General features: G+C 41.6%; 1 protein-coding gene across 2 annotated transcripts in view; it reads left to right on the top strand.

Annotated features, from left to right (window-relative positions):
- EPB41L4B (erythrocyte membrane protein band 4.1 like 4B) overlaps positions 1-27,948 on the top strand; it is a 182,997-nt gene that overhangs the window by 64,028 nt on the left and 91,021 nt on the right. For both annotated transcript variants that reach the window (XM_075495662.1, XM_075495663.1), the window contains exons 3-14: positions 10,742-10,784; positions 12,996-13,074; positions 16,544-16,588; positions 17,382-17,434; positions 21,961-22,081; positions 22,721-22,808; positions 23,855-23,943; positions 24,257-24,326; positions 24,499-24,668; positions 24,772-24,881; positions 26,957-26,987; positions 27,501-27,534. In XM_075495662.1, the coding sequence (XP_075351777.1) occupies positions 10,742-10,784; positions 12,996-13,074; positions 16,544-16,588; positions 17,382-17,434; positions 21,961-22,081; positions 22,721-22,808; positions 23,855-23,943; positions 24,257-24,326; positions 24,499-24,668; positions 24,772-24,881; positions 26,957-26,987; positions 27,501-27,534 (933 nt within the window). The remainder of the gene's footprint in view (positions 1-10,741; positions 10,785-12,995; positions 13,075-16,543; positions 16,589-17,381; positions 17,435-21,960; positions 22,082-22,720; positions 22,809-23,854; positions 23,944-24,256; positions 24,327-24,498; positions 24,669-24,771; positions 24,882-26,956; positions 26,988-27,500; positions 27,535-27,948) is intronic.

Genomic DNA, 27,948 nt, shown 5'->3' with positions numbered 1-27,948 from the left:
ATGTCACTTAAAAGGCTTAGACTAGCTTTTGCTCTGCTCTGTACAGTAGTTACAATTGGCCAAAAAATTACTCTTATGGTTGAGGCTTAGCGCTCTCAGAATGGATGCCATAGAACATTCATATTGTTTCAAGTATTAAAGGTTAGAAACAGAAGTAAGCGGGGTGAAAAAACAAAGGCATGGGGATAATAAAACTGGAGTCCACAAAAAACAGTGACTGAACGTTCTTATGCTATGCAAAGATGAGCTGATACTACACTTGGTCACTGGAAAAAGGTGCATGCACTTGAGTGGTTTCACAAAAGCATGCAAGGGTCAGCAGAGTGTGTCCAGTAAAGATGGAAGTGGATTCTTCAGAAGAACAGTAGTGTTTGCAACAGAATAATAATGGACAGCAAGCCTCAGCACAGATGGGATGTTTGACTGATAGATTTAGAAGACTCAGGAGAAAAGTACTCCTCCTTCATTTAAAGTTAATCGTGTTGCTGGTCTTATCAAGAACTCTGGAAGGGCAGGAGATAAGAATAGCTGAAGCATTTGAGGATCTTTTCATGAAAAGGGGAACCTTTCACTGGAGTGCAAGCTAGAGCTGAGTCAGTCCAACTGTGGAGGTGAACAATGAAGGACTTTACTGTCTCTTGATAGCAGTGGTCGGGGTGTCTCTAGGGAGAGAGGGTGAATTGCGGAGGTGGCACAGGACAAATGAGTGCCTAGCGTTGCTAGTGCACAGAAGCATGTTTGCAATAGTCATCGACATTTTATAACTTACAGTAGTATTTGTAGGGGTCCTTGATTGCAAAAGGAAGACGGGGAACTTCATACAGTGAGATTTTTGCAAGAGCCACCTGAAACTAGTGACTACATTGAAGAGGTTGCTTACATCATGTAGTGGTGGAAGCTGGATGCTGAACGTCAGACTTCTTGATTTGATGTATCAGTTTATTAAAAAAAAAACAAACCCACACACAAAACAAACAAACAAAAAAACCAAAAACACAAACCCCAGTGCTTTGACAAGGCCAAAGCTTTCAGGAGCTGTTCTGTACTGAAACTGTGGTAGGAGGTACCCCCAGCCACATTCTTTTATACGTCTGTTCAGAGGCTGTTTGCATACTAGAAATAGTAAGAACTGGTTTCATGGAGGTTCACGTAAAACATTGCATTGCAAAATTTTCTCTTGCTTTCAAATTATTTCTGACACCATGGTGATTGCATATGTGACTTGCTTGTACTTTTTGTGGTTCCCTCAAATGGCTATTTTGTAGGCCTTGAGCATTTTAACTTGATGTCATCCTGTGCTTTTCCTGTGGCCAGGTAGGGTTCTCTTCCTGACTGCTTATTGCCTCTAGAAAAGCACCAAGAAAACGTTCTGCATCTGGGCCTCGGTGCACTGTGACTAGAAAACAGAACTCCTGGAATAGGGACTACTCTGTTCCTCAGGTTTTTTGTGCTCTAAACAGGCATGAAATATAGACATCTGTGTTGCATTTGAGATATATGTAATAGTTATGATTTTTGAGCTCCTTTCTGATTATTACATACTAGAGTACTTTTTCAGCCTGCAATTGCGGACCACAAGGTACCATGGACTGTTTGTAAGGACTTTACAAAAGTGAACTAGGAAAAAAACAAAGCTACTGTCAGCAGCTTTGAATTTAGTGTACAAGAGTCTTCATCTCTAATGGAACATTTTAAGAAGCTTGCTTAGTGAAATACTGAAAATTGCTGGCATACTGCTAGTACTTTTCTTGCATCACAGGAACAGAAAACCTTTTTCTTCCAAATACTGCTTATGTTTAAATATTTTTCTTAGCTTACATCTATAACAGTATCAGTATGAGCAGCTGTTGCAGCATTTTTGGTTTTTAATTCAGAGGGAGGTTTCCTCTATTCATGGTATCAGCCAGATGTTAGTAGCGTATTTGAGAACTTCTGTACTCTAGGAATGTGACAGAAATTGTTTTCAGCTGATGTCGTCTTATTTCCCTACACTTCTAAGATCATTATTAATGCCTCTACCCCATCCGCTAGTGGACGACAAAAACTGTCTTTCAGTGCAAGTACAGATTTCTCCATAGAGAACATAATCCTATGGAAAAGTCTTGTGTGCCTTTGCCATTTATGGAAACTTAGAAGTAGTTGTCAGATTAAAAAAAAAAATGCTGTAGCGAAATAAACTCCTTGTCAGTTCATTAGGTTACTAACCATACTGGGAGGTGGGAGTAGGGGGGTGGGGTGTAAAGGCAGGACAGCTGATGAGGATGTCCCTTGCCATGTGGGGGAGGCAGCAGCTCAATGGAAGCCAGGCCCTCTCCTCCCGGCTCAGTGCAGAAGAGATGGCACCTCTTCACAAGGGGCGGTGGTGGGGGGATGGGAAAGAAGGGCCCACGCAACCCTTTGACAATCAACGAAAGAACTGTTTATTGGTGGGCGGTGTTGCAGGTGAGCCTGCGGGAAGTCCATGGAGTTTGTCTTCTCCCAGCTAATGTTGGGTGCGGATGCTGGGCTGCTGGCAGAAGCCGGCCAGGCACTCCTGCAACGACGTCTGTACAATCTCACAGAGGGAGCCAGGTGTAGTGCACTGGTGTAGTGCCAGGTCATCCCTGTGGCAGGTGGACCCACTTCCATTGGTTCTTCTTGGTCTTGAGGTGGATCCACCTCCATGGGCTCCACACTGTTGTCTGGTGGATTGGCAGCCATTGGCCACATGCCATGCCTTGGTGGATTGACACCCATGGGCTTCACATTGTTCTTCAGTGGGTTGCCATGCCTGGGCCTCATACCATGGCATCTGAGGGCTTGGAAGCTCGGCAAACTATGGGCCAGCTGCAGGAGCCCCTGATTTTATAGGGCTGGAACAAAAGGCGAAGTGGCTGGTGACAGAAGGAGGTCACTGTGACAGCGACTGTGACTGTGGCCAATGCACGTGGCCAAATATGGTGTGTTTGGGTGTAGGGGGCCTGTGGCCTGAAAGATGCCAAAATGTGGGAGGAGGAGGAAGGTCGTGGGGGCTGAGGGCCCCTTTCCTGGGGCTCGCTCCCACCCGCCATGTTGCTTGCCCAAAGGCTGCCCCTTGGGCACAGGGACAGCCCTCCACCTCCTGTTGTGTGCCCTGAGATAATGGTCTTGAAGGATGTCCATATAGCTCTCCGTTATTCATGTGTAGTCTATCTGGACTGCAGATAAACCACAGCACATATCAGGATGCTTCTGAGATGGCTCTGTGTAGACTCAGGCTGAGACAGCAAGGCTTTCATGAATGCCACAGGATATGTGGTTGGAGGTCCCATATAGGGCTAGTAAGGGCCATTAAGGCCTATCGGTGCCCTCAGGGCTCTGAAGTTAGCATCTATCACCTTGTACTTCCCAAGATCCCAATGCAGAGCTTTCTTACCACAGCTCCGTCTGCCCTTCTGCCACCGGACAGCATTGCTTGCACTGTCCTGCTGCTTCTAACTTGTAGGAGGTAGCTGCCTTTCTTTGCAGGGCAGGAGACAACTCGGCGTGAGAACTGCTGTTTTCATTCCTGTACAACTGGTAACACACAGAATAATGTCGGTTGAAAGGGACTGCTGGAGGTCAGCTGGTCCAGTGCCTTGTTCAGAGCAGAGACAACTTAGAAAACCGATATAACTTCACACTTAGATTAGGTTGCTCCTGATGCCTCCGACAGTGCTGATGTGGCACTATAGCACTGTGCCTGGGCTCCGTTCAACAAGATAGTGGCAGCAGTATCCGAGGAGGGTCTAAAACAAGATTGAGCCACCGAGCTTGAAACTCTTGTAGTTGTAAGATCCTGCCAGTATTTTATGAAAAGTTGGTCTCATCTGAGCCCAAACACAAACTGTTCCCCTCATTAATCCCAGCTTGGTCTTGTGATGTGAATGCTATCTGAGCAGAAGGTGCATTCCTTTTTTTTTTTTTCTTTTTTTTCCCCCCTCCTTTTTTTTTATCCTTTTTTTTCCTTCAAGTCAGGTAGATGAGATTGTAGAGTAGCATCCTGAAAGATGCCTCCAAAACTTGTCTATTGAACAGGGTGCATATATCGAAGCTCCTGCTCAGAGCAGCCTCAGTTGGATCCAGTTTGTCAGGGCTTTGTTCAGTCATGTTTGGATACCCCCAAGGACAGCAGCTCCACAGTCCCTCTGGGCACCTGTGCTTTGTTTGAGAAGCCTCATGGTGACAATCTTTTTGTTTCGTCTAGCTGGGATTTCTCCTGGATCTGGTGCCACTCATCCTTCTGCCACAGAGCACCTCTGAGAAGAGTCAGTCGTCTTCTTCTCTACAGCTTCCCAGCAGGCAGCTGAAGTCACCAGTCAGGTCCACCCCTGAGCCTTCATTCTCGATGCAGACCAGAGGCAGCTCCCTCAGCCTGCCCTCGTGTGCCCCAGCCCTCACCATCCGTAAGGCCCTGCGCTGGGCCCACACAACACTCATCAGTGTCTTTCTGACTGGGGAGACCAGGAGGGGACACAGGAGTCCAGATGCGGTCACCAAAGGGCCAAATAGGAGAGGAGGAAAGCATTTTTACTGGGTTTTTTTGCTGGTTTATTGGTTGGGGGTTTTGTTGTTGTTTATTGCCCACTTTTGAAAAGGACACTCAATGAAGCAGCTAGAAGGGACCTTAAGGGTGAAATCCAGCACTTCTTCCTGGCAGTACTGCTTCTCCAAATGTGGTGGGTTTGCCTGGCAAGGTTTTGGTAGCGGGGGGGCTGTAGGGGTTGTTTCTGATAGAAGATGCCAGAAGCTGTCCCCATGTTGAACAGAGCCAGTTCCAGCCAGCTCCAAGACAGACCCGCCACTGGCTAAAGCTGAGCCCATCAGCAATGTCAGTAATTCCTCTGTGATAATATATTTAAGAAGGGGTAAAAACTGCTGTGCAAGAGCAGCCAAGAGAAAGGAGTGAGAATATGTGAGAGAAACAACTCTGCAGACACCAAGGTCAGTGAAGAAGGAGGGGGAGGAGGCGCTCCAGGTGCCAGAGCAGAGATTCCCCAGCAGCCCATGGAGAAGACCATGGTGACTCAGGTTGTCCCCCTGCAGCCCATGGAGGACCCCACACTGGAGCAGGTGGATGTGCCTGGAGGAGGCTGTGACCCTGTGGAGAGCCCATGCTGGAGAAGGCTCCTGGCAGGACCTGTGAACCCGAGGAGAGAGGAGCCCACGCTGGAGCAGGTTTTCAGGCAGGAACTGTGACCCCACGGGGGACCCATGCTGGAGCAGTCTGTTCCTGAAGGACTGCACCCCATGGAAAGGACCCATGCTGGAGTGGTTCATGAAGAACTGCAGCCCATGGGAAGGAACCACATTGGACAGGTTTGTGGAGGACTGTCTCCTATAGGAGTGACTCCATGCTGGAGCAGGGGAAGAGTGTGAGGAGGAAGGAGTGGCAGAGGCAACATGTGATGAACTGACCACAACCCCCATTCCCCGTCCCCCTGCACTGCCTGGGGGGAGGAGGTAGAGAAATTAGGAATGAAGTTGAGCCTGGGAAGAAGGGAGGGGTGGGGGGAAGGTGTTTTGAGATTTGTTCTTATTTCTCATTATCCTACTCCAATTTGACTGGTAATAAGTTAAATTAATTTCCCTGAGTTGAGTCTGTTTTGCCTGTGACAGTAATTGCTGAGTGATATCGCTGTCCTTACCTTGACCCACGAGCCTGTCGCCATATTCACTCCCCCGTCCAGTTGAGCAGGGGGAGTGGTAGAGCAGCCTGGTGGGTACCTAGTGGCCAGCCAAGGTCAAACCACCACACCAAAGCAAAAGCTGTCTCTCTAATTCTTTGCTTGATCTGTTGCTATTAGTTGTGCACTGCCGCAGAGGGTCTGGCTTCATCTTCAGTCACCCCTTGGGTAGGCTTCTTGTCCTCAGACTGAAAAACCCCCACTTCCAGGCCCCAAGGACCTCGGTGACCCTCTGAGAGTCTCCTCCTGTCACCCTGGCGCAGCAGCCCAATGGAAGCCAGGTGCTCTCCTCCCCTCTCCCTTGGGGTTGATTCCATAATTTGGGAGTGCCGTAATTGTCCGTGTTGATCTTGCAGAATCCTTATTTAAATAATTTCTCCAGCCAGTTCAGGAATGCCTTTCTGTGACCCAGCTCACTCTCTGTCTGCAGTTTGGAGTCATTAGTAACCCTACGGAGGTGTATTGTGTCCCATCACCCTGCTTCCTATTGAAAATACTAACCAGTATCACCCCTGGCATTCATTAAATCTTGAGTTGTATCTGAGCAATTTATCTAAAAGCAGTTTTTCTCTGCATCTACATTTTCGAGAGGAATATAAGTTTCTAGGATGGATCAGAGAAACTTATATGAGTGTAAAGAACAATCTTCTCATTGTTTTAAGCTGTGAACTCTTGGCAGCTTATACCGTTTCTAAGTATATGCTTGTGTAGTCCCTGAGTTTCTACATGACCCCAATTCTCGTTTGGTTTTCTGTTACTACCATAATAATATTTAAAAGGTGACCTTCAGAAGAAAAGAGGAAAGGGTTTTTTCTCCTTTGTTACTTTTTAACTTTATACGTGTAGAGAAGTCCCCAAACTGTGGTTTGGTGGGTAGGGTTTTTATTGACTTGTTTTTGGTGATTCCTTCTTTCCATGTGTTACATACGTTTTTATCCTCTCTGCTTTAGAAAGCCATGTGGCTAATGGCAGGCAACTTGGTAGGATTCAGGTGCCTAGGAAATCAGACAGCCAGAAGACAATTGAAGGGATAATTGACTTTTGGTTTTAAAGGTGCCAGCTTTTGTTTAGCACACCTTCTTTTCTGAACCTGAGCATTTAGCACGGTTCTCGCCCCTATACCTCCAGGTAAGGCTTGAGAAAGCATTTAAGCAATATTTTTCAGAGGGCAAATAAAACTTCCAGTAAGAATGGGCTTTCTCTTACTGATGGTTAAGTATATAAATAAGCATAAGGGAAAACATTCTATTCAAGGCGTTCTTCATGCATTTTAAACTAGCAAAGCAAGCCAACCAAAAAGGGTCAAACGCAATTTTTTTCCTTTTCAGGTCGCCTTTGAGGGCTGTATAGATCAAGACAAGGATTTTTCATTCTTTTAGGAAGCAAGTAGAGAAGCGGTGGAATTTGCAAAGCTCAGGTGTGTGATGGGTTTGTGTCAACCTGTGGTATTCCCCCTTTCAGTCTTCATTTGGCAATCACTGTGGTCCTTACATAGACTGCTCCAGTAGCTATAGTTTATCTGCTATATCTTGATGCAGATACATCTTTCCCTTGCTGCGTGACTATTTTGAGAAAATATTGGTTGCTACCACTTACAAAGTGTTGAGGTACTTATTTTTTCCTCTTCAGTTAGATAAAGTGAGTGATCAACAGGGGAGTATGCTGAGATAAATATGTGCTTCCAGTATTTTAAGAAATCTTTTTTAAAAATGGTGTTTCTTTCATGTGGAATTGTGTTTTCAACACATGAATCCCAACGAGTGACTGCTGGTATTTTTGTCAGTTAATACCATAGGAAACATTATTCATTTGGCAAAGCAAAGAAATTATGCTGGGATTAAACAGGAATAAATGGAAGTTAATCCAGCATTTGAACTCACAGTTTGCCTGACAGAATTAAAGGAGCAACCTCAATGTTCTCTGCAACTTCCTGAGGAGGGGAAGTGGAGAGGGAGGTGCTGATCTCTTCTTCCTGGTATCCAGTGATAGGACATGTAGGAATGGTTCAAAGCTGCACCAGGGGAGGCTTATACTGGACATCAGGAAGCATTTCTTTACTGAGAGGATGGTCAAACACTGGAACAGGCTTCCTAGAGAGGTGGTCGATGCCCCAAGCCTGTCAGTGTTTAAGAGGCATTTGGACAATGCACTTGATAACATGAAGTGGTCAGGCAGTTGGATTAGATGCTCATTGTAGATCCCTTCCAACAGAACTATTTATTCTGTTCTGTTTTTTTCTATTCTGTTCTATTCTAAAGTAATCATAGAATCTTGATTACCAGAAGTTTGACCAGGTTTGGGTTTTTTTCCTTTCCCCCTACTGTGGGCAAAGTAGCTTAGACACTCTCTTCCTATCATAACACAGTTGAACCAGTTAATCCCCTTCCTCCTCCTTTTTCTGCACTGATACTTCTGAGTCCAGAAGTATCACTGGATATGAGGAATGTGGCATTATATAGTTGAAATGACTGTGGTCAGCCTCGGTCCTACACTGTGAGATCCATAGTTCAGTTTCTTTTATGACTTCAGATCCTGAAGTGATGTACAGTTGTTTAGGCAGAGCTACAGTCGTAGGTGCCAAGAGACCAAAATGCTGCTCTGGTTTTATTCAGCTTCCTAGTGAGACTTCGGAATTCATTGCTTTCACTTCCCTGTTCTTGAGTCAGCAAGCAGTACGTAGCCAAGCCCAAACCTTTTTTTGGCTTTAGCTACAATGCTATGAACTTTCTTGAGCTCAGAGGGGCATTTGGAAAGCTGGTGTGATTTCCAGAGTGAAGAAGCCCTCCGACATTATCTGAGGCAAAGGAGTGTTGAAATTCAGCCTGATTTTCACAGAAGTTGGACAAAATATCTGGGTTTTAAATTGGTGTTGATTCATAAATCTGCATGAGAACTGCCAGGCCTGGGGACTCTGGACCAATAATACGCCAGTCCATGTGCTACCTCCATATTTTATTTTGTGATCTGGTGGCCGCATCGCACACAGCTATGATGTGCAATGTGGGATGGGGGTAAAACGGCAGCTCATTCTTGCTTCTGAAGAGACATGAGTTGAATGCTTGCTGTGTTTTATCTCCTGGAGCAGTCTGCCTCTGGCTGCTTGGGTATGGAGGGTGAATGATGGTTTCCTGTCTAGGCTATAGTCTCATTTAATGCTCTGTGCTAGTAGTTCCTAGAGTCTGGCTAGTTATTTTTAAACCTTCTTTGAAGTATTTACACTTTACGAATAATCAGTTTGAACCTTGTTGTTATTTGAGTTTTAATACACCTAGAACACCACATTCCAAGACTGGGACTATCAGCTGTTATTTCATTAGGCATTATTGTTGTTCAGGTTGTGCAACGCTGATTTCTGAACAAGGTACTAACATGAGCCATAGATGAAAAGTTATTGGAGGATTTTTGCCTGTAGTATAGATGTTATTAATGTTTGGGTTTATTTAACATGAAGCTAAACTTCTCTTTTAATGGAATCAGTATGTTTGTCTTTGTGAGTAATTTATCTTTAGCCAAAATAAATATTGAGGAGAAAGACATTTTTGTAGCTAGGTATTTGAAGCTTAAAAAATTAATCTGCCCTGGAGGTGTGAAAGTAACAGATGTGTATCATTTCAGTAAAAAAAAACATTTCAATGTTGATATTTTTTCCTTATAAAAAATTTGAAATTTCACAAAGCTTCTGTGAACTGCTGTGGTTTCTGGTGTAATTCTTCATAAGAGAGCAAAGCGGAGACAGAATAAATCACTTGCAACTCTAAGGAATGTATTTGTACGAGCTGCTGTAATGTTTTATTTCCATTCTGGTAGAGATTTCTCAGATTGTAAAGAATGGATTCCTTGGCAGCCTCACCTAAGGGAGTCTAGCAAGTCTCACGCAAATAAAAGCACCTTCAGAATAATCGTTCCATTTCTCTTTCTCTCTCTCTCCTTTTTTTGTGAGATTTATTTACCTCGAGGGTCATAAGTTGTCAGATTTTTCATCTATACCCTTCTATACCTGTGATAAATACATTTTTTCCTTGGCTTAGGATACACTTAGTAAATAAATACCAGCATTACTATCTGTCAAATAATTTTTCACATTTATTTAGCCGTGGTAGCACGGTGTTAGTGGAATGATAAGTAGTCATTCAGAGATTCTTCTTTTTCTGAAAGCATGAATGCTTTAATAGGGAGAAAGGAAGAGGTTTTTTTCTCCTCTAAGATTTTGTTCCATTGTACCGAGTTTATTATTTTAAAATAAATCTATACATAAAGATAGAAAAACATTTATTTCAAGGAAGTCCAAATACTGTTTTATTACCTTGTGTGACAGGAGTATTTACATGGGGTTGCTTCAAATCAGATTGCAGCCTTATGTAGGACATTGCACAGAGACAGTCAAAGTTTTAGGCTAAATTTACACCAGAGAGTGTTTATTGGTACTCTTCTGTAGATGCAACTTGCACTGACGAGGGAGTGCATAAACTTTGCTGGGAAGCATACTTTTTTGTCGTCACAGTTGCATCTATGCAAGATCTTTTGCCGTTAGTTTAAAAAGGGGGGGAGGGGGTGCATCAATGTTTCCCAAATGCTTTTAGTGGGGGTTAAGTCTTCATCCTTATCTTGAAAAAATTTGGCTATGGAGCAATGGAAGGCAGGACAGTACGGGATCTGGAGGCTCTCTATCAAACCAGGGAGTTGAAAGGAGAATGAAACCCAGGGGTTTGGCCTGCTGTCCTCAGGGGCACTGGGGCAACAGTCAAACCTGGGGACGACGGGGTGCCTGCCTCACACACCACTGCTTTGTGGCTTTGGATTTTGAGGTTTCCTCTCTGGAAGAGTGAAGCTTCCCTGGCAGTACTGATACATTTGTAAGTCAAGCTTTCCCCCATCAAAGAAGGTAAGTTGGTAAATGTGCAAATAAACTTTCGCAAATGTGTAGAAGTTTAGCAAATAAATATGGCAGTATTTCCTTTTAAGAGATTTTTATCTGTTAAATTTTACTGTAATTAGTTTATTGTGTCAACAAAATCTTGAAATGGAACTGCTTTTAAACGTGGATTTTCTTTTTTTAGCACTGGTTGGACCATTCAAAATTCATTAAGAAGCAGATAAAAAGTAAGTACCATGTCTCTGCCTGTTTATTTTGTTACTTCCTTAAGAATTTGAACTTAGAGTATTTGAGCGTGATTGTGAATGTTTAAATATGGCCTTTAACGGAATGAATATTTCTTAGGAAATAGATTTAATTTAATGGCTAATTGGCTGACTATATCATGTCTAAATGCAAGAGCACTTATAAGCAATAGACCAGCCTTCAGTAGCCCTCGTTAAGCATGTGCTGTTTGTCTGAGGCAGAGTAGCTTGCCAGGTAATTTCAGTCTGATCTGTGAAATCAGGTTACCTGGACACAGATCGCATTTTCTATCATTGCTTCTGCTCTAGAACAGATTTTGTGGGTTTTTTTCAGAGAGTAATTGGAAAATATTTAATTGTGTAACGGTTAACCTCTTTTTTGTATATTATAAATAAAACTAGCAGAAATACCTGCTGTTTCATCAGAGGGAGTTTTGGGTGGAGGGGTTGGGTTTGGCTACTGAGTTTTTTGTGGAAATTGGCTTAAGGCAGGCAAGTTGCTCCTGGATCTCTAATAATCTAGTTGCAGGCTTGGGTACAGCATCGGCACTAACGTGTTTTGTTAATATACTGCAGTTGGCAACAGCCATAGGCCAACTGATAATATCGCTTCTGTGAGATTAAAATATAGCATTTTGCAAGGAAATTGTTGCCTCCCTTGCAGGACTTCACAGAGATGGGTCTTGATTGCTTCAGTGGTGCTTTGCCTTTCTTTCTGATAAGTATCCAAATATCTAGATGATTTTTGTCAATGGTGGAGTTGTTCTTCTTCAGGGGCCTTTAGGACAGTTTGCTTTCACCCTACGGTGTGTGGGTGTCAGTCTGCTAGAATAGATAGTAAACATAGCTGCTATGGGTAGGGTTTTGGTGGTCGGCTTTCTCTCACCTTTTCATCACATCACAGACTGCTTTACCTTAAGTGACTAAGTGATTTGCAGGTGCACTTTCTGTGATAGCTTTCTTGACCTGCTTAAAATGTGGAAAATCAACGATTCTGTAACACCTTCAACCAGTTTAGTTGCACTGTTTTGTCTGTGTTTAATCTGTGAAGGGCCTGTTTTAAAAAGAAATTGGCCAGGCTCTGCCCTGAGGAACGCCGAAGAGGGAAGCAATTTGATGAGTGATGTAAAGGTCTGTCTCACAACAGGATACTTTTCTTTACCTTGCATTCAGCAGGTACTTTGAGAAGAGTTCCTCTTTCATGATGGATGTTGCTCACTGCTCTTTTTATCCCAGCAGTGGGCAGGTAAGAGTCATTATCTCGCTGATGCAGACCTTACCAGTGGTGCCTAGCTGTCAGCCTAGGGTACTGTAACCTGTCTTCTAGAGCTATTGTTGGAGACAAAGTCAAAGCTCTAATTGTTAGAGTTTTGGCTGCACGTCATTTAGTAGAATGGATCATTAATAGGCACATATATACTCTGCTGATGTGGTGTTACAGAACACCTTAGAAAGGTGTGAAAAAGTCATTTTTCCGGCACTTAATATACCAGCAGGCTGTTGGTCTGGAAGATGAGGCTTAGGCAGATAAAGATGCATTGGTCACAGTCTCACGGTAGCTGGGTAACATTTTATTATCTGTGTTACATAGAAAGCCAGACCTACCATTCACCTTCTGGCATTAGAAAAGAACAATTCTTGCAACTCCACTTCGTGTAATTTGTTAGCTTTCTGCGTTCGTGGGTGCCTTCCAGAGTCCTCTCCAGCACTTTTCACCTTATTTATCTTACCTTTTCTCATTCACATGTATCAATCGAAAGCTGATCTGTTGGGTGGGGATTTTTTTTGGAGTTTTGTTTGTGCCTGGTAACAAGAAGCATCACCTTCTCCCTTCTCCCTCCCTCTCCCTTCCATCTCCCCCTGTCCCCAGCCACAGGCAGTGTACCTGGAACTTGCTGTCATTCACAGCATGCTGTGGGGCACACCTCTTTGAACAAAAATGTGTTTGCCAAATGGACTGTTGCTTGATTAATCTAATAATTAGAGTATCGTAAAGTATGGTAATATGTAATTTGTTTTATTGCATGCATTTTTAAATTTAAAAACATGAAATATTTGCTTCTTTGAAGAATTTGAAAAATATACTTCACTTGGGGTTTCTTGGGTTGTGGGGTGGTGGCTCTTGTTCTGCCTTAGCAGAACTGCAACTAGTGTAAACTTTTTTTTCCCCATTTAAAATCTCTGCATATACAGTTGGACCTCCCTACACGTTGCATTTTCGAATTAAGTACTATTCATCGGAACCGAACAACCTTCATGAGGAGTTTACAAGGTAGGAACTGTGCATGGTTAACTGGATGACTGGCAGAAGGGTAAATAAGACATCTAAGGTACATGGGGGTACTGTAAGCAGGTGATTTGAGCTTTCTTCCTAAGAGCAGTCATTCTGTCTGACTCTTTAGGTGTTTTCCTACTGTCAGAGAAACATCATCTTTTTTATTTGCTGCCAAAAAACATTCATGGGCCTCTCCAAGCATTTTAGTCTGTGTTCTGGTGGAGATGCTGTGTTCTGGTGCTCTGAAGTTAGCAAAGAAAGGCAGCGTTGCGTGGCGAGAGCTGCAGCTGGGAGACAGCTGCTCCTTACACCAGCAACACCTGCCATACCTCTGAGAGGATTTTCCATTGTGTCCTGCTAAAAAGCCAGTGCTCTGCTTTGTCCCCCTTGCTCTGAGACTTGGGGGTGATTTAATAATGGTACAAAAGCCACAGAATTGTGGGAATAGACAGCTTGAGTTCTTGATTAACAGGTGGTCAATTGAATCTCTTCCACTTCCCCACGAGTTCTCTGCAGTGCAAAAGATGTAAAGACTGTGTTGTATAAAGTCACCTTGGAATACCTGGAGGTCTTTTTTTTCAGTCTGGTGGGCTGTCTTCTGGGCTGTGAGGACTATACCTTGCTGGATTTGTAGCACCCTGGTGTGATCTAGAGGCTATTCTGAAAATTGGGAAAGGAGCAGCTGGAGGAAAAGGGTTTAATTCTCTCTTGTATCTGCCAACTTTGTGTCTTCTTTGTATAGTAATCATCTATCTTAATGTTGTTTTATCTTTTTGTTGTTGTTGTTCTGTTTCTCACCAAAGGGCACCTTCTCTGTCTTCTAATTTGCTTGGCAATAATCAGTGTACTCCTAATCAGCCTAAGGTGTTTAAAGATTGTTGATTGTTGTAGTTCATGCACATGTGATATTTACATTAAACTCATGCCTGCAGGCATATGTTTACTTTCTCCTTTCATATCTGCTGTGTTGACCATGTATTTTTTTTCACTGCCTGAGACAAGATCAAAGAGCTAATTGTCACCACCTTATGAGACTGACATGGAGGCTTTAATACCCATTACCAATTTAGTGCACCAGTATTAATTCAATAAAAGGGCATATTCCTGTACAATGTATAATTAACCTATAGAACTCCCTGCCACTTATGTAATTGAGTATAAGATCTTAGAGAATCTAAAAACCTGGATGATGTGGGGGCATCTCTCGTGAGAAAATGCAGTTAAATTAGTAGGAATAATATATATTTTCTGAAAATTGATGTAAGTCTTCATACATCAGGGTGCATGTCTGACAAGTATTACATTTCCACTGTGGTCAAATTATTCCATTACTGTCTACCACAAGATTTCTTGCTTAATCCTTGGAAGCATATGATCCTAGTCACTGTGAGATGTGTGTTTCTGAGCTATGTGATCATTGCTGTGATAGAGTAAGACATTTCCTCTGAAAATATTAACCTCTGATGCTTTGTGATCTAATTATTGCTGAAAGGTGGCATTTCAGAAGACTATTTTAATTAGAAAAACACTTCAGTCAGCTAAATTTTCAGTGTTATGAACAATTTTTTTTAATTATAAGCTTGACGGAAGACCACTGTGAAACTATGGAAGGAAAATGAAAATGAGCTGAAATTGATTTTACAGTGAACAAATAGTTGTGTTTTTCTTTTTTGTTGGGGAAAGTAATTTTGAATGTTGCTGGTTTTTTAAGACTCTTTATGCTGACTGGATCATATTTTCTGTATAGCATGTTGAGTAAAAAGTGAAGACTAGCAACTATATACTCAGAATTATTCCAAGTGGGAATGGAGTGGGAGTAACAGGAGGAAGGAAAATGATCATTAACAGTAACCATGGACTGCCCTGGTTGAGGGGTGTTAAAAATTCCTTGTGGAGACCTGTTTTCTAGCAGACTCCAGTTTCTTATAATTAGCACAGTATTGGGGAAACATTGAAACCCTTCACCCGCTCTGTCTTTTCCAATTTAAAAACACAGTTTAAATCCAGTACATTTTGGAAGACATCTTCTGTCACTTTTATGGGGCCTGATTACTTAGTTTAGTTAGAAAAACGACAGAGGAATGTGTCTGTACATGTGTGTTGTGGAGAATTTTCTAAGGTATTTTGTCGATTCAGAATATCAAGAATAGAGATGCCAATGCTCGTCAGTCTGCGTGCAGCAAAGGAGCAAGAGCAAGCCATACCACCCAGAGCAGAGCTGCAGCGCTGCACAGGCCAGCTGACACTGATAGAAGCACTGCCCAGATTTTTCTTGCAAATTTAGAAGAGTTCATGGGATTGTGAATCATCGGGGGAAAACAATAAGAACAGGAAATATACTTGTCTACACTTAATCTGTGCATGCAAATACCCAGGTTTGATTGGCAAGTCAGGTATTAGCCAAGTATGTGAATCAGAGATGTGACACAGAGCCAACGTGGATAAATCTGATTCTGCTGTAGTTTATCATGAGAAGTCTTTTTAATCTTCCTTTTCATTTCTGTTCTCCTGTCTAATTCCAACTATTCATCCTTCACCACGTTCACAGCACGTCCTCTGTGATGAAAAACACTTTGTCTTTCTAGCATGCTTTGTCTTTTGTTCTAGCATCCTATCTCCTTAGATAGGAGAGGTTTAAGTTCACATTTACTGGGTTGACTCTCAATAGTGCTTCATGCTTTCTTCTCTTGAGTCACTCATCATTGCAAGCCTCACCCCGCAGTGTCCAGAGCAGTGCAGAGCCTGCCTGTGCCATCCTGTCCTGTACAGAGCTCTTGCATGGCCTGGGGCACTTCTGCATGCCTCAAACCCCAACTCTGAGTGGCTGTAAAACATGAAGCATGCCTAGAACTGAGGATTAGCAAAAGCTTAGAATAATACTACAGTTTGAAGGCTGTAAATTCCTACTTGGCCTCCTAAATAAATGTGTGGGCTCTATGGAATTCAGATTTCTTTTATTCAGAACTTTTCTACTATTTTAAGTGAAAATTCAGTCTGAGCTTTTCCTTTTGCCTAGTTTGGACTTCTTCCATGTTCTGTATTTCTGTTTGAGAAGGTAGCCCTGAAGTCCTCCTGCCTTTATTGCATTTTGTCTCTAGATCCTATAGTTCGACTCTTGCTTGAATTGGGCAAGGCCTAGTTTAGGAGATCATTGGAGTGTCAATAACATTTAGGTTGCTGTGGTGTATGCTCACATAGGGCACATCCCTAAACAGCAAGGCTTTGGACAATGTCCTGAACACAGCCAAGTAGGTGAAAAATGTTATCTTCTTTTTGATTTTAGTGAAAGCTATGGGAACTTTGAAGGTTGCAGGGTGTATCTGAGTGATCCCAAAGGCCCTTTTTTTTAAGAGCAAGTTAATGAAAATGTTATGATTACTCAATGAATTGGGATATTTTTCCAGCCATTGGGGCCAGAAAGATGACATTATATATACTTTTGACTTTCCAAATTTTTATTTGTCAGGTACCTGTTTGTATTACAGCTCCGGCAAGACATTCTTTCAGGGAAGTAAGTACCTCTTTGCAGCTGTAATTTAAAGTATTTATAATAGTTAATCTCTTAGTGATTTAAAATTTTATTTCAACTGCATGACCTTTTTTATTCTTTGTGGTATTTGTGCACAGATTATAAACATGATTTACAGTTCCACATGCAGTTTTTTTCCTTTAGAATATAGAGATCTATGGCTTTGTGTGCATCATGACTATATTATTGACAAATACAATGGATTGACCAGGTGATGGAAAAGTATAAAGAGAGCAAAGACTGTCCTCTGATTTTTATGACTTGAAAATGTAACATTGACTTGCCATATTTTTCAGTATGGTAGGTAAAATAGAGGAGGAAAAAGTGATGAAGTGCAACACTTTCTGTACAGGTCAACCCTGCAAAAGTATTTTGTGTGTTTATAGTCTCACCCTGGCCAATAAATTCACACCTGCTCTTTTTTTTTTTTAATTACAAAAACAACAAAACCCAAACCCATATGTTCTAAAATATAGCGTTGGAGTAAAAACGATTTCTGAGTCGATTTAGTGTTGTCTCTATTAGTTCAAGCTTGTTTTATGGTGGAGCGTATCATGTGTTTAGTGCTAATTAGAATGTACCAAATTAGGAAATAATCATATGCAAGTAAAAATTAATTGTAGATGTTTCGTATCATTAATAGCTTGTGGTTTAAGGGATCTTGTGGAAGTTAATGTTTCCATTTCATATATCAGACTACTTTTTAGCTTTATTGCAAGAAGAACTCACTGAGAAAAAAGGTACTCTTTTTACAGCTTGGTTTTTTCTTTTTAAGACTGAAATGCCCGTATGAAACTGCTGTTGACCTAGCAGCTCTGTGTCTTCAAGGTATGCAGTCTTTTGAAAGTGGTTTGTCTTAATGTATTAAAAATCTCACCTACTGGTTTCTCTTCACTCTTTGTTACTAATGATTTCTCATTGATCATATATAAGGAGGAGAAGAATTTTAGGGATGTCACTTCCCTGCCTTCCCTCCATTCATAACTTCTGAACTACATTGGCCAACGTCGGCACACTTGCCGAGGGGAAGGAGCCTCAAAGGCATGGATAGACAAAGGTTTCATGGAAACCATGGGCTGACTAGGGAAAAAAGACCCCAAATAGTTCCCCACTGAGGGAGAAGCTGTGGTGTGTGCACAGTTACCTCTTCAGCCTGAAGAGCCAGCTGGCCCATCAGCACATCCTTTGGGGCAAGCAGGTCCCCGCGGGTGTAGCTTTGAAGACGGGCTGCCTGCTGCCTGGCTAGCGCTTGGGAGAGCGAGCCTCCATGGTGTGTGAGACAGGAGATTGGAGGGAGGGGGTTGGCAGGTACTGGAAAGGAGAGAATTCTGTGGAAAGGTAAGAACTAAGATTAATTCTGTGTCGGGACCAGGGGTTACAAGATAAAAAACTTGGACGCTATGTTTCATTAGTTTATTGTAGGAAAAAGGTTTTTTTTTCATTGCTGCAAACACATTAATACAAATATTCATTCCATTGCAGGAAGTTTGTTTTGCAGAGAGGGAGGAAATTTGTGTAATGAAGCTCAAATCAAGTTTGTTTTTTCTAAAAGAAAGTGCAGTGATCTGGATCATTCTAGACCTATTGGCAGCAAAATGAATCGAAATGAAAAATATTCTTCCTGTTCTGCAGGTGGTTGGCAATGGTACATGGAGTGCTTAGGCAGAGTCTCTTAGTTTAATACAGGAATGGAGATAACTCAGTGATTCTAGATGGACTTGACAGTCAAAGCTGGGAATTCAGTTCCAAACAGCAACAGGTGTAAATCTTAAGGCAGTGGTTTATTTTTCAGTTTCCATCTGCACCAGTCTGGCACAGCTCTGATTGTTAGGTATGCAAAGAACTGCTGCAGGCAAACTCTGTTTGTCTTTTTGAGATGGAGAAAATCTGGAGCCTTTATTGGATTCGTTGCTTCCATTTTCACAGATAAAAACACCAATAACCTCACCCTTGGTCTAAGCAAGGACAACCAGCAAAGAATAATAGGTTGATGCCTCAACATTTTGGGTAGTAATTAAAACTGTCATTACTATGTAAATGTAATACAATAGCCATCCATCATGTTTATAATGTCTCTAGCTAGGTACCAAAACTAATACTTCTTGACACTGTCTGTGGGAACATATTTAAATTGTGGTATCATTTTTATACTTTTCTGCTGTCTTTTTTCAGTTTCAGTTCTCTGCTATTTTGACATCATTGCAATAAGTTTCTCCAAAATTATTTCATTATTGCAACTGATTTATTTCTTTTTGCTGGCATATGCTATAATTAGCATTTTTATAACTTTCTTACATTTTATTGACATTGGAAGCTTTTAGTTAAGCAGAAGAGTTTAAAGAAATGTCAAATGATTATTCCCTGCTCAGTAGGTTACATGTACTCTTCTTCCTTAGTGTAGCTTTCCTAAGAGTGATGAAGAAGTTATAAAAGGCTGTTTAGGAATTGATGCTCTAACCCTCTGAAAGAAAGGGCTTTTCTCTTTACAAGACAGCTTTAAACTTCATACATTTTCTTTATCAGGAAGTTGTTCTGTTACAGTAATTCTTTCTTTGTTTCAAAAAACAGTTTCATAGGCTGGTGTTTTGTGTGAATCATCTTTCAAACATAAATTGTTGGTTTGTTGCCAGTACCGTGAAGGAACTTCTGTAGCAAATAACATCGATCTGCAGTACGGGGTAACTTGTGAAGCAGATGCGTAATCACATGCTTCACTTGGGGATTATCTACAGAAAGGTTGTAATCAAACTTGAATCGTCACTGCTAGAATAAGTTTTTAACTACCTCATTAGTCTTGCATGGTTTTCGTATTTAACCACATATACTTTTGAAACTACTAATTAAATTGAAAAGGAAAACTTTTTCTCAGATCTCTAGTTTTCAGTTCTAATCATAAGACATCTTCATGGGATAGCGCAAACTTTTTTTTTTCCTTCTGTGTAAAAGAATCAACAATATATTTCCAGATAAACACATTTTTGCAGTTTTCAAAAACTTTCTAGGAAACTTCCTTTTAAAAATGTCCCCCAGTTTATGCAGTTATTTATTAAACAACACAGATAATGTATAGAAATGCATTATGTAACACCGTCGTCCCCTCCCCCCCAAAAAAAGACCAGAGGATGGGCATGCCAAAGCATGATACTTCAGCGTAAAACCTCAAATGACGAGATGGGTCCTTTGCTGTGCGCTTGTGTTGAAAAGTATTAGTGCTGCTGAGCCATTCAGGGAACGTTATGCCACCAGGAAACACACTAGTGAGAGCATCCTCGTACGGAGCCCGTGCTTCCCCCTTCTTCCACTGCCCTTCCACCCTCTGCGGGGACCTGTTGAGGCTCTTACTGTCTCTTACTATCAAGACCTATTTCTTAGAGATCAAAATGATGACATCGTTTGTTTGCCTGAAAGTGAGTAAATAGTGAGTGCAGCTATTGAGAAACAAGGGTGATATTTTTCTTGTACCTAATACTTCTGTCCTAGCCTTTCTGTGTATTTTTTGTCCTATGCGCTGATGATTCTTCTCATCCTTACACATCCTCTTTACAGTACAGTCAGCCTTCATTCCCTGCCTTCTCTCTCAGTTAACTAGTAGAGAAATCTCCTGTGTTTTTCCTAGATGGATGTCAACACATCAAACTTCAGTTTCTTACTTTTTTTCCCTGAAGTCGTCCTTGCTAATGTGTTTGTTGTGGCTCCCTCTTATGTACTGAGACTGGACTGCCAGTAATTCTTAGCAACATCTGTGTTAAATAGGCTTCCAACTTAGATGAAACAGTAGCAGAGCTGAGATATGTCTGTTAAAGAGAAAGACATATAGATAAGAATACTGTAACTCACCATGGAAGATTACTGTTGAAGAGAAAAAATGTGTGTGAGGAAGTAGTTAGAAATGAAGATCAGTGAACTCAATCTGTTTAATATCCTCAGGAATGCTAAATGTTTGAGCGAAGCTCAAGTGCTCAAAACCACCTAGCAGGTGTATCAGTCAAGAGATTGCATTTTGAATGTAACTTCCATGTTCTAATGTATCCTGCTAGGTATTTTCGAAGACTGAGAGTGAATTAACTTTTTGCAACTGTTATGTGTAAAACTGCCCTGAAGCAATAAAACTCTTTTCTTCAAGGGATTTAATTTCCCTCTATGCTCTTTTTTAATTTTTAGTAGTAATGGTAGTAGTAGTCAAGCAACACCAACTGACAAAGGCCTGGTTTGGAATCACATCATATGTCAGGTGGCACGTGGTATTGCTGAACGGTGTATTTGCCACTGATGTTTGTCTCACAGTCCCGAGGCAGTGACATTGCAGGCTCTTTGTATAGCTGAGAGGTTCCAGGAGGAAAGCATGTCGCAGGCACAAGACAGTTAAGGGCGTCAGTCACTGAGATGCTCAGCACTTGCATCGCCTGCTGAGCTTAGGAGAGTTTGAAAGTGTTCTGCTCCTAGAAAAGAACATACCAGGCCCTAAGTAAATAAATAGAAAGTCACACCTCAACTATGTTAATGCTTTAGCATAGGACAAGAGGAAATGGCCTCAAGTTGCGCCAGGGGAGGTTTAGACTGGATATTAGGAAATTTTTCTTCACTGAGAGGGTTATCAAGCATTGGAACAGGCTGCCCAGGGAAGTGGTTGAGTCGCCATCCCTGGAGGTATTTAAAGGACGTTTGGATGAGGTGCTTAGAGACATGGTGTAGTGGTGGTTTTGGCAGTGTTAGGTTTATGGTTGGACTCGATGATCTTAAAGGTCTTTTCCAACCTATATGATTCTGTGATTCTGTGATTTCTTTCCTTAAAAATTACTTAATCTGAATATTACACCACCACGGTGGTTTTAAAAAAAAAAACCACAACTTTATCACTGGTTTCGTAGAGACTAGGTATTATCTTCGTGTTTTGATACGAACAGTAATGTAACAAAGCATGCAATAGAATGGGAGGTGTTTGGGAATGAAAGGTATGACCTCACTGCAATGAGAGGAAGTTTCAAAGTAACCTCTTCTGAAACAGTAGTGCATTGATTTTTGGTTTTAATAGAAACTTTATTTCCTTTAAATGCTTTAAAATCCAGAGAAGCAGCTTTAGTTAAGCGGGTTTAGTTCTAACATTCTTGAATGTCAGAACTCTGTACCATCATCTTACACTGCTCCTGCAAATGTGTTTGTCTGACTTTTGCTGTAAAATCTGATTTGAGTTTGGGGGTGAGGGGGGTAGCTTAAAACATCAGCACAAGTGTATTCTGCTACAACATACTTAGAAATTTACAAGCTATCATTGTCTTTGTGGAGATTATGGAATTAAATGTTTCTGGTCATCCCATGATCTTTCTGTTTTTAACTTTTCAACTGACTGATTGCAGCTGAGCTGGGAGAGTGTGAGCACCCAGAGCACACACCAGAACTCGTGTCTGAATTCAGGTTTGCACCAAACCAGACTGAAGCAATGGAATTTGACATTTTTCAGAAATGGAAAGAGTGCAGGTAGGGGACCTGTGTGGGAGTGGTGTCTCTAGCAACAGGAGGTTTTCTTCTCTTCCAAAGTCAAATATGTCCACAAGAACCCCTTCAACAGATGTAAAACGGTGATTATGTTTGTCAGTTGAGAAGTATTGTAGACAGACTTTGAGCCCTCCCCCTCCCTAGAAATGGCAAGCAGTAATTTAGGGAAGGTTGGTGGGGTGGGTTTTCCTTTTTTTTTGTTTGTTTTGCTTTAGATTATTTCATAACAGTTTAAGCAGTCTGATCTTTTTTCTGTTTATGTTGGAAATAATTCTCTCTCTCTCTTTTTCTGTCCTTTCATGCGTACACACAAAGTTTTGTGTTCAGGGTAGTAGCACATGCTTTTTCCTGTCTTTTGTTAATACATATGGTACATTTCAGTGATGCTGTCTTACCTGATCTCTCATCCTTATTGGCAATTTTAGACCTTTTTCAATTTTTGTCTCTCCAATTTATTTTCGTTTGGAGGGAAGAGGGTGAAAATATAAGCTAAGCTTGAAATACCATTTAGTGTCATTAAGATTGAGGGCCCAAAAAAAGGGATAGGGGAACAAATTTTAAAACATTTAAAATGGACAAAAATTTCGTATGGTAAAGTATAAATATATTTTGTGTTCTTAGGGGAAAGAGCCCAGCGCAGGCCGAATTGTGCTACTTGAACAAAGCTAAATGGCTAGAAATGTATGGTGTAGATATGCATGTAGTTAAGGTAAGATCCATGTTATACTTTATTTTATTAATGTGGGGTCAGAACATTGAATGGAGATGCTGTCTCGGACAAAACAGTCTCAACTCGGGGAATTTCACTTAATTTAATATACTGCCAATTAACATAAACATTTAATTACTGATTTGTGTACTGACCAAAAAAAAAAAAGAAGACAATAAAGCAAACACAGAAACACCTTTCCTCCCCCTTCCCCAGTTCACCTTCAGTCCAAAACCTCTCCTCCCCTCTGCCTAGTGTCAGCTCCCCTTGTTATCCCTGCAGGTTACACTTCGTCCCTCCCAAGGCAGCCCATAAGGTTGGGGTCATCCGCACAAGTTTCTTTGTGCTGCTTCCTGCTTCTCACTCGTTTCCTCTGCTGACCTGTGCTTCTTACTGCTCCTCTGCTGCTGCATGGGTTGCCCATGGGCCACTGTCCCTCAGGGCCATCCCTGCCCTGGTAGGGGTTCTCCTTGCCCCAGTGTGAGGCACCCATGGGCCATGGCCCCTCAGGGTTGTCCCTGCCCTGGTGTGGATCAGTCCCTCAGGGGTGTCCCTGTTATGGTGTGGGTTGCCCCTGGGCGACGGTCCCTCAGAAGTACCTCCTCCTGCAGGGAGAGGCTTCTCCCAAGAGTGCATCTCCAGCCATGTGATCCCCACAGTGTCCCTTTCCACATGCCTTTTCCCATGTCCCTCAAATTTTTCCGTTTGTGTCTCCTTCCCCTGGCAGCTACTGCTTGCTCTTAAACATGTGTGAGCCGAGTCGTGGGCTCCCCTGGCTGCAGTCTTGCTGTGGGGCCGTTTCCACGGACATTGGAGCCATCTGGGGCAGCACCCAGCCTCCTCCCACACAGGACACCCCGCAGCCCCCTGTTACCAAAACCTGCCAGTTTGCACCCAATGCAGATGCATGTTCTTCTGCTCTGTAATGTTAAGAAACCATGCAAACTTTATTGTTTAGTTTAAAATCTATGGATTTTGACATACTACTGTAGTAAGGTTTACGCTACTAATGGAATACTGATTATTGATTCTGTGCCTGCTTACAGGGAAGAGATGGTTGTGAATATGCTCTTGGACTGACACCAACAGGCATATTGATCTTTGAAGGAGCCAACAAAATAGGCTTATTCTTTTGGTAATCCGTTTTTGTGTTATATTCCGTTATATTAAAATGCTGAAATCTTTCTCCTTTACATAATGGCGTCTTGACTATATTTAGTAATGTAGATTGAATCTACAAGATTAAATCTGAAGGTAAATTGGCCTGGATAGAAGTACCACTCTCAAATGTGAAATATTTTTTGAAAAATAGTAACATTTCCAGGAAATCATACTTTTATTATGATTCCTGAAGTGTTCCAGGGTTGCAGATCATACATTTTCGAGGATTCTCCTAGATTACAAAATGCTATTTTTCCATTAATTTTCTTTTTGCTTCTTGTGTTTAGGCCTAAAATCACAAAAATGGACTTTAAAAAGAGCAAACTCACACTCGTGGTTGTAGAAGATGATGAACAGGTAACTTTCTTCCCTTACTTGGGCCTGATCCAACAAAGTGTGGTGTGTGCTCAGGCTGGTAATAACATAAGGGAGGCTCAGCACACTGTTGGCCCAGGCTGTATTTCTCCTACCAAGGACAGTAACTAATATCATGCATGCCAACTTCCAAAGCTTTTGTTTCTGCATTTAGGGCAGAGAGCAAGAGCACACATTTGTTTTCCGGTTAGACAGTGCCAAAACGTGCAAACATTTGTGGAAGTGTGCAGTGGAGCACCATGCTTTCTTCAGATTGCGAGCCCCAGCAAATAGTAAATCTAGTAGATCCGACTTCATAAGGCTGGGATCACGCTTCAGATTCAGGTATTTAGCGAAGTAACAGCAATATATTTGTGTTTATGAAAAGGAGCAGGTACAGCATCCAGCAAAAGGCAGTAGTTAACTTTTTTTATTTCCGTATTTTAAGTGGGCGGACAGAGTATCAAGCAACACATGGGACAAGATTACGCAGAACTAGTACATTTGAAAGAAGGCCCAGCAAGCGATATCCTTCTCGAAGGCATTCAACGTTTAAGGGTAAGTGTTAGTACATGTGTTCACTGAACTGGTCATGCAGGTGTCTTGTTAACTCATATAAATGTCATATTACAACCATAAAATCTGTACCACAGTATAAGAAGAAAAACATGTCAGACCACCTAAAAAATCAGAACATACATGTTTTTTTTTTTTTTTCCTCGGAAGTCAGAGTCCATTGTTCGAAGCTACCGTTTTTAATCTCTGTCTACACTTAATTCTTCCATCTACCATCTATGGAGGAGGAGGTACCAATGGTTTCTTTTGTTGCTCAGTTGAGGAGGGAAGAAAAGTTGTATCAAACTCAATGAGGGAAAGCATGTAACATTTTCTTCAAAAAAGTGCATTTGTCATGTAGAGTGGAGCAGTGTCCAAAAGCCTCTCTGACTTGCTTATCTAGCCAGACAGTTTTAGGGTTATTGAGCAGTCTCATTATACGGTTGTTGCTGTTTTGCTGACTGTAATGGCATTTTATTCACCTATCCAGACTCTGACCTTAACCAGCTTTCTCTGGGAGTTAAAATGTGCTGAATTTGAATGGAATGACAAGGAATTGATTTCCCTTGTGGTTTTGTCATTTGTCCTTCAAAACTTAAACTGAGATTTTTATTCCTTGTAGAAAAACCTAGGAAGGAGCAGTGCAAGACAACCCCCTCTAAATTCTGTATTACTTGAGGCTGGAGGTGTGGTTGCTGTATGGAGCAGGGTGAGCTGACATTCCCTTAGGACGTCTTTGCACTCCTTTGCATTTCTAGAATATGAACCTCAGTTCCATGAAAAGCCCTTGGTATTATGGGGCACTTTTATTTCTCATGTACAATGTGGGGAAAAGGGTAGCAAGCATGCATGCTTTCTAGAGGCTGTAACCCACCCCCTTACTTAGTACATGTCAGGTTTTTACGGAAATGCAAATTTATTAAATTTGTGAGTTACTGTTACATGATACATGAAAGTCAATTACATGGTAAATGTGGATGATTTCATAAGTGGAAGAATAGATTATTTTAATTTTATTTTTACAATAACAGGATCTGTCAGAGCTGCAGGTTATACCTTGTGTCTCAGTGCTTCCATACTTATGTCTGTGAGATGCAGGGAGAAGAGAGAAAGTCTGGCTTATGCTCAGTTTAGTTCTCTGTGCATAGCAGCCAAGCAGAACTTCTGTCATATCCAGATGATCTTCCTCCAGAGAGCTCACCAGCATGTTTGTTAAGTTAATGCAAAAACTCCCTTCAGATTATTGTCTTCTGTGCATCTCTTGGCCATTAAGATATGTACCTAGTTGCAGCCCACAAGTGTTGGATTCTGTCCTAGCTCAGTCTCTTTGAGACTTCTGCAGTGTCTCGTTAAGTTTGTCATCCACTTTCTGCATTCAGCAGAGACTTAGATTTTCAGCTGTATCACTCAGCAGTTTCTCAATGCTATTGAAAAATAAGCTGTTTGTCAGGAAAAAGAAATTATACATCCTGGTTATTCAGCTGCCTTCTTTACTGTTCTTCCCAGCCTGTCCAAAGCGCAAGCCAAGACCTTGTTGCTCAAGATTGCTCAGTGCCTTCCCATATTCCCAGCTGATGGGTTTTTTTGGCTACCATCATTCACTGTAATAAGACACAGGCCATTACCAACTTCAGGAATACTCTGGTTTCTGTAAGATGCGAAATTGCTGTGAGGGGTAGCTTCTGATTTCCGAGGGACTCAATGGTATTGACATGGTAGCTACAGCAAGGTGAGAAAAGTAGTGCTCTGGTTGTGCAGAACTCCCTCTGCCAAAAGTCCTTCTGTTGTGACATTTGGGAAGAATACTCTTGTCTGCTGTCATCTTTGATGGGCTTTGACTCTTGCAGAAACAGAGGGAGGTTCGTGTCTGCCTCATACTTGACGTACTCACACAGGAATGCTAGAAAGCACAGGGCTGCACTTGCGATTCTGGTGCATTTGTGCAAATGTGTCTGTACGAGGATTTGCTTAAGCTGTAGTGTAACATCCCAATCACAATAGCTGCAAAATGACTGCTATTTCACATGTCTTAAGTTTTTTTCACCTGTCTTAAGGTTTTTTGTTTGTTTCTTTTTAAGCAAACAATCCTGTGAAAGCAGCACAACTGTGGTAAGTGACTGCCCAACTTCTCTCTACCTCTCAATTGCTGTTGTCAGGCAAACAGGATTCTGAAGACCATTTCTGCATTAGGATTTGTCGAAACAAATTCTCTGGTGTGGGATGAAGTGCTTTGGGATCTCTAATTATGCAATACCAGATTCTTCTTGGGGACTGCCTATGAGACTTTAAGTGCTTCCATTTTTTAATTTTTTGTGTGTGTGTGTTTGAAATCAGACTAAAGTAAAGCAAAGTAAATTTCCTTTCTGCTCGTTCCTATTGTGCTAACTTATCTAGCATTATTTGTTCCTGTTTCATAAATATAAAATGAAGAAAAAAGTTTTGCACCCCTTTTTCTTGCACCCTGATTGCTGTGCTGTATATCTTGAATAAAATATTGATGTCCTTAAGAATATGAATTTTAATTCACTGTAATACTTCCCTGAAGAGTAGAACCCTGAACTATAGGAAATTGTGACATAGATGTATTGATTACATAAAAGCAATTTTTTTTTTCTCCCTTAGTGCTAAAAATACTCCTGAAGTCCATAACTACCAGGTAAGAGCATAACAATTGTTGAGGAGAATATTGTCATTTTCTTATTTAGTGGTAAATATTTTTGCTCTCTATAATTAGTACAGCTCGTTTGCTCCCTTTTCCTTACTCTGGGGTGAGATTCTCTGAGGTGGTTCAGAAATAAACAGCATCACATTGGGAGTTAAGGGGAAAGTGGAGGGACTCTTCTTTTTTTCTTCCGCTGTGTTCTTGGATGTTCTGCAGGCTGAATACACTCCATTTGTCACCCTCTTTCCCTTGCCTTCCCTTTCTGTGAAATCACAGATTAAAACCTTTGGGACTGTGAATATGATGGACCCCAGGAGACTGCTCTGTGAGCAGTGCTTTTGTCTAGAGCAGCCTCTCACATTGGATGATCCGTGACAAGAAGTTCAAAGTTGCAATTATCTTCCCCAT

This window comes from Mycteria americana, chromosome 2 (genome assembly GCF_035582795.1).
Source record: "Mycteria americana isolate JAX WOST 10 ecotype Jacksonville Zoo and Gardens chromosome 2, USCA_MyAme_1.0, whole genome shotgun sequence".
NCBI lineage: Eukaryota > Metazoa > Chordata > Aves > Ciconiiformes > Ciconiidae > Mycteria > Mycteria americana.
Note: the sequence above shows the minus strand (reverse complement) of the source record. Positions and strands in the feature narration are given on the sequence as shown.